Source organism: Colias philodice, chromosome 5 (assembly GCF_061535455.1).
Source record: "Colias philodice isolate Cphi_HAF_F1 chromosome 5, ilColPhil1 Martin Lab GWU primary, whole genome shotgun sequence".
Classification (NCBI taxonomy): Eukaryota; Metazoa; Arthropoda; class Insecta; order Lepidoptera; family Pieridae; genus Colias; species Colias philodice.
The window spans coordinates 3,841,507-3,851,553 of NC_143090.1; the positions used below are offsets into that span (position 1 = coordinate 3,841,507).

Sequence of the window (10,047 nt, forward strand, 5' to 3'; positions counted from 1 at the left end):
GTTGGACTATATTAACTATTCTTAAAATATAGCCAAGGTATTTAAACAAAAAAGTCAATTTTAAATTAAATGCGGGCTCTTTAATTGTTAGATAATTACAATAATGATCACGTAAGAATATTTCGGATAAATGAATTTTAACATGATTAGGAATACGGGTGAAAAAACAATATATTAATAGTTTTAAATAGAGATGTTTCAGCATATGGAGTAGGCATTATTTTTTAGTATTGATTAATGTTTAACGATTAATTGCCTATAACTGCAAAATTATCTTTGAATCAAAATATTCATTAATGATACTAAGAATTAATTCCATATAATGTGCCGTATTTGCTTTTTTATTCGCCTTGAGCCAACTATTGCCAAGGCTGTCATTTTCAGCATACTTTTTCTCTCTTCTACAAAGAATGAGCTATAAATGAAACATCTCCTTTGAAAACCCTATCAATCTCTACAGAAACAACCGCGGCGCGAATGGTGTTTGATCCAATGCAAATACTTTGTCACTCTAGTGTATACGCCCGGATATCCCTTCCTTCCACATCCAATTCCCCAGGAAACGATTCCTGAAAAAATGTATATAAGTAATATAGCAAACATACCTCAAACTATTAAAAAATACAATGTGATTCGTTTACCTAATAACTCGTATTGCTTGTCTTTTCTTTCAGCTGTCAAGGGGCCGCCACTATCACCCTGTAAATGAAAAAAATGGTTACATTACATATTATAACGTAATATCACAAAATTGTAATGATAATTTGGAGGAGTTGACAACAGATACACGTGAAAAGACTCGCTCTTACAAACAGTTCTACAATTCTAAAATCTATTTATTTGTTACTGAGAATCTATACATATAATAAATCTGTAGAAGGGTCAATTCTATACATTGAAAATATTGAAAAAATAAATAGCAGGGGGTGTTACTGGATCGACACCAAACCCAAATATGTGATTAAAAAATTTTTTGTCTGTCTGTCTGTCTGTATGTGAAGGCATCACGTAAAAACTAACGGTTCGATTTCGATGAAACTTGGTATAACCTTATTATCTTGGGCATAAAATAGGATACTTTTTATCCCGGAAAAATACGTAGAAAAAAAATAAATCTTAATTTTTCTTAATTTTTCCGCGCGGACGGAGTCGCGGGCGGAAGCTAGTATGACAATATATTACATGCTAGTGGTCTGGGCCGGCTTCGCCTGTGGTACCTACATGTTTAAACTATCCTATCTCTCAAGTTGTATGGAACTGCACATGGTGTGCGAATTTTATTATAATCGATTAAGTGGTTTAGGAGTCCATTGAGGACAAATATTGTGACACGAGATTTCAGTTTGGGCTTTGTCACAATATAGAAAACTTCGCGAAGCTTCAAAAAGCACCACTTTTTCTATTCATACTGCGAACTCGAAATAGTGGGGGTATGTACCGAACTCTGATATTTATTCCAGTCCTTATATATTTAAGCAAATCTATACTAATATTATAAAGCTGAAGAATTTGTTTGTTCGATCGCGCTAATATCAGGAACTACTGGTCTAATTTGAATTTTGGTGTTAGATAGCCCATTTCTCGAGGAAGATTATAGCTATGACCAACAGGAGCGTAGCAATGCGGGTGAAACCGGGGGTCACAGCTAGTATGCAATAATCGTTACCTGACATGTATCCCGCTTCCCTTCACTAGGATATCCAGCACAAAGCATCCTATCACTTATCATTGCGCTCTCATATTTCGTATTTCTGCACTCCTCATTGCTTAAGACCGGCAATTCAACTTCTAACAAATTACAAGAGTGGTCTTTTGATTCTCCCAATGATCCCCAACCAGCAGCTATTGCTTTTACACCAACGTATGTGTTATCTGTTAGAAAATTATTAAATAACAAATTGCTTAATATAGTTTATGGTTTAAGTTATGAGCCGCTATTCATGTATGTATGTAAAACCCAGAGACTAAATTATATTAAAAAGAATTGATACAAATATCTATTATAATTTATTCAATATTTAACGACTTTAGTGGTGAATTCAACACTAAAACTTAAAGCTTATATTTTTCATACATTACTTATCCCTTTAACTAATAAACAAGCTTAACTATGTAGAACATAAAATCAAGAAGTTGTCTACATAAAGGTCAAAATTTAAACACTGCTGGTTGACTAATGTAAGTATAATAATAATAAATAGAAAATGAGTTTAAAATCATTATCATTATGGTATTTTAATAACGCTCAGACGAGTCTCTTATCACAAAATTGTAAAACCTATTCTGTCCTTGCTCTGGTTTATATTCTGACTCTAAGAACAAAAGTAGGTGCTCATATTTATCTATTTAATTTTCCTCATGTGAATTAGTTCGAAAAATAAGGATTTGTATTTAAATTAAAATTTTTATTTACCGATAAGTTAAATACCTACATATAGGTACAGTAAATATATGACTTGACACTACTATACTGAGGGAGTACTGGAAAATGTTACAAATTTAGCTCTATGAATTGCCTGAAATACAAATATAAGGGATTAAACTTCTAGCATGACTTCTATGTAATACATACCATCATTATGGGGTAAGCAGATAGGCTTAACAGTATCTGTTATTTCTACCCTCTCATTTAACTTCAAGAGAGCAATATCATTCCTAAAGTCGACATAGCTAAAGTTATGTGCTCTGATGTTAACCACATAGCGTGTTATTGGCCGTTCGGTCTCGTTGCAACGGTTATGCTCCCCAAAGGTCACCTTCATCATAAACCACATGAGGCTAAAACGATAAAACATCAAGTATAACCCGCGCCATTAAAGTATAGATTCAAAAGTTGATAAACACAAATTAGATTTGTTATTGTCACGCTTATAAAAATACGACGACAAAATATTATTTTATGTTTAAAATAAATTTAATAAATGCTTTATACAGTTATAATGTAATTATTAATCAGCTAAGAAACTAGCTTTGTCGCAGAAATAATTATAAATATTTAAGTATTCATTCTTTCAAGTCATGAAATACAGTTTGAAAAAAAGTAACTAACCTTTTAACACAATGGCCAGCAGTCATCACATATCTGTCGTTGATAAGCATGCCTCCACAGTAGAATTTTTTGAAGTACGTCAGTCTAACCACCCAAGGGAATGCATTGACTGCTGACTCTACCCCGCCAACAATTCGGGAAGCTTCATTGCGTTCACCGCAGCCTTAAAAAGCATTAGAATTGTTATGATACGAATGTTGATTAAAGATATAGGTATATTTTTTTAAGTTTCAATGAAGATAAAGATGTTACTTTTCAGAGTTCTTAGTAACTCCGAAAAGTATCTCTATTGTGAATAGTCAGAGCCGTTCGAAAATATGGCGAGTTTACTATATTATTTTAATTACCGTAATATTACATACAAATAAAAAGAATCATTGTATAAAATTTTATCTATAAAGTAACAGTAAAAATAAGCTTTTACAATTCTAAACTGGATATCGATATAAAAAAATACAAAAATGCATAAATGACTCATCTTTAAAATTATTAACGGTTGACGAAAGAATGTATTTACATAAAAACAATAATAAAAAACATGAAACGCATCTAAAACCGAGACGAATCACGTCAAATCTAATACGATAGGTGTGAAAGTAAATTGATTCGTTGGACTTGTAAATCATTAGGACATAAAAAATCTGCTAAGTCACGGTCCATGCATTTCTTATGCCGATGTGATAGCCGTGATTATAATATATAAAAGGCAACTAGCTCAAGTGTTTTAATTTATGAAAATTTTAGACGCGATTAGTTGGGTTAACTTCTTATTACTTTTTGTCGTATATACATAAAATATTCCCTGATTATTATACGTCATAGGATATCAATTTATGTTTTTCACAACTTTTTTCAAAATGAACTAAATCTTTTCTGTCTAGGATAGATTTTATCAGGAACGAATTTTCTCAAGATAATAGTAATAGTACCCATACTTAAAATACTAAATACATTAAAAAATTAAATATAATAAAAATTAAAATACGTTTTAAATATAAAAAAAAAATCTAAATATTTTTAAAATAATCTTAGTTATAACGATATTTTTGATACTTACGGCAGTTACATTTGTGTAACTCATCTTCATAAATCGATTCATCTATTGCAGTAGTAGTTTGTTCTGTGCTAGTAGTAGTAGTAGTGACATTAGCTTCCTCTCCCTATAAAAAGCTCTATATACATCAAATACGTAACATACATTCAAAGTCGGTGAAATATTGTGCTATATCGTTGCGTATCTTTTAATTTTACTCAATTGTACAATTTAAAGCTCTAAACCAAAAAACGAATACAATTGAAATACGATAAAACATTGAATAATCATCGATATATAATTATTACTTACAATATTTAGTTCATTAATGAATATCCAGCTTTACAATTTGCATCTCCAAAACTTGCAACAAAGTATCAAATATCAATTGACATTAATTATTAAGATCCTCGACAGAATCTTAAATCCTAATAGCCTAATATGTTCTCCATAAAAAAGCACTTACCATAGCACCAATACACATAATTAACAGTATCACAAGTTTCGCTTCCCACATCTTAAAACTTTTAACTTGTTACAAACTTTGACCTCTTACAATAGAATCGGGATAGAAGTCCCCTTACGAGAAGGCTTCTCACAAGAATGAGGGCGTTGCTCCTCAAACCACAACGTAAAGCTAGGCATCTGGTCTATTATTAGATAGCCTATACGATTTACCTGTCTTCCTCTGTCCCTTAGAACCGGTACTAAATATTACGAATGTCATTATTTTTAAAAGCAACTTAAATTTTAGGCTAGGTTTAGATTATTTATTAAGATTCGCAATCTTAGTATGTATTTATTAAAAAAAATCTTTCTTTCAAATAAAAAAATGATGAGAATCAAAAAGTTTCTTGTTGATTTATCATTTTACTTATTGTGTTATAGACTTTGGAAGTTTGGTCATAAATGAAATTCAACGGACGAAATAAAAAATAAAAATGCACCTAAAATCATTAGAGTCGTGAATTTATTGAATTATAGCTGTTCGAATTTGACATTATGAGAAAACCTTTTTGTACCCCAAAAAGACGAAAATTTTTAATTTAGTACCTTTATACCAAGTTTTATAGCGAAGGTTAAACCCTAAATCCTAAATCACTATGAAATATAGCATACAATCAAAATATATCGCGGTCTGTAATAAAATATGGGTTTAAAAGCAATATGTAGGTATAATAAAACGAAATGATAATGAATTCACATTTTATTAATGTTGCACTTTTGGAATGTGCAATAAAGCTTATTATATTTTTTAACTCCTAAAATCTTTTGCATTTCTTCAGAAGTCACAGTAACAGGCGTCATCAGTATTGTCTTTAATCCAGTCTAAATAATGCGTCACTCTAGTATAAACACCGGGAAAGCCTATTCGGGCGCAGCCATAGCCCCATGATACAATACCTAAAAAAACACATAAACCACATAAATATTTCTTATTGCAAAAAAATGTTCATTTTTGCACTGAAACTATTCTTAACTCTACATCGATAAAGTATTTATTCAAAAATTCATGCAAATATTCTAATAATAACATTTTGTAACTACTAATACTGTTTTTTTATTTTATTATAATTATGTAAAAGTAATTTTTCAGACTTACCGATAAGTTCATATGCGTGATCCTTATTTTCTGCAATCAGGGGTCCTCCACTATCGCCCTGAAATATAAATATCTATGGTTAAAACACTGTTTAAGTGATAGATATTTTCTCGTTTTCTGTATATTGTACAGTGCCGAGTGCGCTAAAACAGATTGAAGTTTTGGGTCAAAAGTTTTTGGTAAAAGCTTTTATAGGTCGCATTAATCGACATAAATAAAAAGGTATCGCCAAAAGAATGCCAAGCGTAAAGCTCGAACTCGCCTCGAAATTTCGTCGTTGTTAGCGCTCGAATAATGTTCTTTTGGAGAGAAATCACGTAAAGGGGGCAACAGGGCAGAACAATGTCTCCCGGGGCAGTTAGTAATTAATTGAAATATTATCAATAACAACATTATCAAAGAGCCTCTATAATATACGAGAAACTACAATTTACTTCAATATACTCACAGTACAAGCATCCTTATGAGCAGTTGCGGGGAAACCAGCGCACATCATAACATCCTTAATTTTCGTCTTATTATAGTTCGTACTCTTGCACTCCTCATTACTGAGGATAGGCAGTTGTGCCTCCAGGAGGGAGCACGACCAGTTGCCTGTTTCACCCATCGCGCCCCAGCCAGCGACTGTAGCTTGTACACCGGTGTAGGTGTTTGATTTACCTTGGAAAATAAAAAAAAATTAAGCAATTATGTGAATATACGCATCGTCAATAGAATATAGTAGTACATAATATAGGTATTCTAATCCTAAGATCTTTGAAGGCATATAATTGTTTTTGTTTCGAAATAAAGAATAGTTAAAAGGTAAGAATCAGCATTTTGTCTATTGATCCTAAAAATATATTTACAAGAGCAAATTATTAAGTCTAAGGCACAGCTCAAACTACTGAACCGACCGAGCTGAAATTTGGCATGCAGATTGTTTGCATGGTATAGGCCTCGGCCTCCGCTGTTGAGAGGTTAAGAGTTTATCTAATTCTCTATATTTCTCATAAGAAGCTTTTTAAGAAGTTTTCCAGCCTTATACACTGGTAAAATTGTACTCACTTTCCATAGGCGGTATGCAGACAGGCCTAATAGCATGAGAGTACTCCACAGGCGCATTCAACCGCAACAGAGTTATATCATTCGATAGCTCTGTAAGTGTGAAGTTATGTGCAATTATCTTAACGACGTAGCGCATTTCAGGCATTGTTTTCGAAGTACATCGGTTGTGTTCGCCGAACTTCACTCGGAACATGAACCACATGAAGCTGCAAAGGTATTATGTATTTAGAAGATACCTTAATTAATATTTTGCTAGGATTGTCGTTTCACCAACCAAGTTCTACCAAGCTCTTCAAGTATCATCGTAACGTACTAATATTTAACTGTAATGTATCCATTTAATGTTAACAACAACAAACATACTTTATAATTTGTGAGTATTCTAAGCTTATGTGCCTACATATATAATGTATAGGAAATTATGCCGAGAAATTTTTGAGAGAATAAAGAAAGAGAGTATTTAAATAAATTGTCCTATATTGTGTTTGGATATATTTAAAAAAAAACGAAAGATTAACGAAAACTGCAGTTCTGAGAAAGCTATAATTTCATGAATTTTTAGGAAATCTATACTAATATTATAAAGCTGAAGAGTTTGTTTGTTTGTTTGAACGCGCTAATCTCGGGAACTTGTGGTCCGATTTGAAAAATTCTTTCGGTGTTAGATAGGCCATTTATCGAGGAAGGCTATAGGTTATACATCATTATGCTAAAGCGGAGAGCGGAGCATTGCGAGTAAAACCGCGGAGCACAGCTAGTCCTAAATGAAGAAGTGTTGTTCTTAGTATTTACTTCAACTTTGGTATTATAACATTTCTGTTTGTTTCTCTACTCACCCCTTAACACAATGTGCAGCTGACACCACATATTTATCATTGATAAGAGACGCTCCACACCCAAAGGAATTATGGTAAATAAGTCGGGCTATCCAAGGGAAGGCGTTCACGCTGGATCCCGTGCCTCCAACCACTCGTGGCTCTTCATTTCTTTCTCCACAACCTTATTAATGTTAATAATAATTCATATAGATTACTGTTTAAACTAATATACAATACGACTGTTTAAAATTTTTTTTGTTTAAAATATTTACGTTTAATCAAAATAGTGTTATACAAGTAGGACTATGACATTTTGTGATAAAAGGAAATCTTTCAAAGATGTCTTATAAGGGATATATATATTCTCATTTCCCATTTGAGATTGGTGACAAATTGAAAATGAGAAGCTTATGTTTGGTAATTGGTTATATTTTTATGGAACTATTCTAATTCTTATATTTAAAACTATAAGAAATTAGATATTGATAGAGTTCACGTGGGATACATTTGCGTAGTAATTAGTATGAATAAGGAACTATTATTAAATTATAATAAGTCAAAATTACTTACTGCAATCTTTACATGCCGGAAGCTGTTTTTCAGCCAATCGGTCATAGACTTTCGTATCTTCATTAACTCGAAAAGCCTCCTGAATAAAAATTAACATGCTAATAACCTTTTTAATTATCCATATGTTTAGAAATGTTATTTATCATTGCATTACTCTAAAGACTTTTGTCATAAGATGGAAACACTTCAGTGTACACGATAATTAAAATATTACCTTACTAAACGATTTTCCGGTACTGACGAGTGCACACAATACTAAGAACACACTTAACCACATCATTACACCATTCGAATTACACAGAATTCTAATTAATTTTATGTAATAAACATAAAAGCATCCAATACAATCATACAAGCGCTGGGTTCACTGTTATTGATACACTAACTCAAAACCTCCAACCCGATGTACTTATGAATATTGGGCACCCTAAAATGTAGCTTGGCACTAAAACACGAGACTTATTGCCACTCCGAACACAATCTTAAAGCCTTTTAAACTCGATTTTATAAGGTGTATTGTTACAAGCAGAGATAACCGAGCTTAGCGTTTAGATTAGGAGCAGCTTTTGGGAGCGACATTTTAGTTGCCTATTCAACGAAGAGGTGTATTTATTTGGCAATGACCGTGTGGATCGTTGACCTCTTGCTTCATTATTAAGACTAATTTATGCTCTATACCTCTCAGTAAAAGATCGACTTTGAATGCGAACACAGAGATCCTTTACATATTCATGAATCATGCCTCAAATATTTCTTAGTGTTAAGTTTGAAAAGCATATGATTACTATTTGCTAAGTTAATTATAATAAAAAGTAAAATATTGATATGTGCATCATTTGTATACTTTGAAGCTTATCTGTTATAAAAGGAAACTCTATGCAAGTAAATAAATTAAACAAGATAGGATTTAAGGATTTTATTTCGCTTGATTCTACAATATATGTTATACTATCTATGAAAATATAAAGTAGTTATTTTTAATAGAAAAAAAGATAGATGCTATACGGACGGGTGGGACTTATAAACCCTATTTCCCTTAAACTATGGGTTACCTACAATTGTATTTTTATCATCTTTTTACGTATCGATTATGATTAATAAATACAAATAGTAATAAAGCTATAAATAATAAATATGAATACCCAAATATAATATTTGAAGCGTCACATACAAACTCTAGACTTGTTATAACGGTTTTAATGAGACGTTAGACCGGTATCTTTGTATAAATTACTGTAATAAATAACTACTTAACACCTTTCTATTTAAATAAATTTATTGTTCTTTTAATGTCCATATAAACTTAATTTGTAAATTTATCATTGTGAAACCCAATAATATATATTGTATGTAAAAAATATTATTTAAAACACTAATTAGATTAAGTATTCAAAAAATATTTTTTATTAATAATTTGTAGGTACAATAAGGAAACTTTGTTAATAATGTTTATTATTAATAAATCTTTATACAGACAACTTTTTATTTAAATTTAAGAATATAATAATGCATTATAATACATACTATTAAACGCCGGGGTAGAGCGCGGCGTGACGAGCGTTTGCGTGCTTTTGCTCTAGGCGCAAGATCTCTGCTTACGGCTCCACCCGGTTTAGTCCGGGATAAAAAATGTCTGTCATTCAGAAATGATATAACTTTATTCAACACTTATTTCTTTGCAAGTAAAATTTTTTTTTTCAAATCGGTTCAATAAGTTCGGAGCCTTTTCAACAAACAATCATCACTGTTACATTTCCGTGATTTAATTCCAGACAACATTCGAATTTCGTGAAACTAACAACATAATATTAAATAACCTGAGTAATTTCATGATAATTAATAATAAAAGAAACCCGGGAAATTTAAAAATATTAAATCGAGCACACAATCTTACATTGAATAGATCTGTAATATACATAAACGGAAT

General features: G+C 31.6%; 1 protein-coding gene across 1 annotated transcript; it reads right to left on the bottom strand.

Moving 5' to 3' along the window:
• Positions 1-75: 75 nt before the first annotated feature.
• Positions 76-8,725, bottom strand: LOC149488371 (transmembrane protease serine 9-like). Its single transcript, XM_089695292.1, has 14 exons — positions 8,335-8,725; positions 8,121-8,199; positions 7,569-7,731; positions 6,733-6,938; positions 6,134-6,345; positions 5,686-5,743; positions 5,376-5,486; positions 4,549-4,613; positions 4,107-4,209; positions 3,050-3,212; positions 2,573-2,778; positions 1,667-1,872; positions 642-699; positions 76-569 (listed from the first exon to the last, which is right to left on the bottom strand). The coding sequence occupies exons 1-14, from the start codon at positions 8,398-8,400 to the stop codon at positions 448-450; spliced, it is 1,818 nt and encodes a 605-aa protein (XP_089551418.1). The 5' UTR covers positions 8,401-8,725; the 3' UTR covers positions 76-447.
• Between the last annotated feature and the right edge of the window lie 1,322 nt (positions 8,726-10,047).

Excerpts from the sequence above, each read along its gene's own strand:
- LOC149488371 (XM_089695292.1), bottom strand. The coding sequence starts at position 8,400 with ATGATGTGGTTAAGTGTGTTCTTAGTATTGTGTGCACTCGTCAGTACC. Across the intron at positions 5,487-5,685 it reads TCACGCATATGAACTTATCG|GTATTGTATCATGGGGCTAT; the intron begins GTAAGTCTGAAA and ends GTGTTTTTTTAG. Across the intron at positions 570-641 it reads CAAGCAATACGAGTTATTAG|GAATCGTTTCCTGGGGAATT; the intron begins GTAAACGAATCA and ends ACATTTTTTCAG.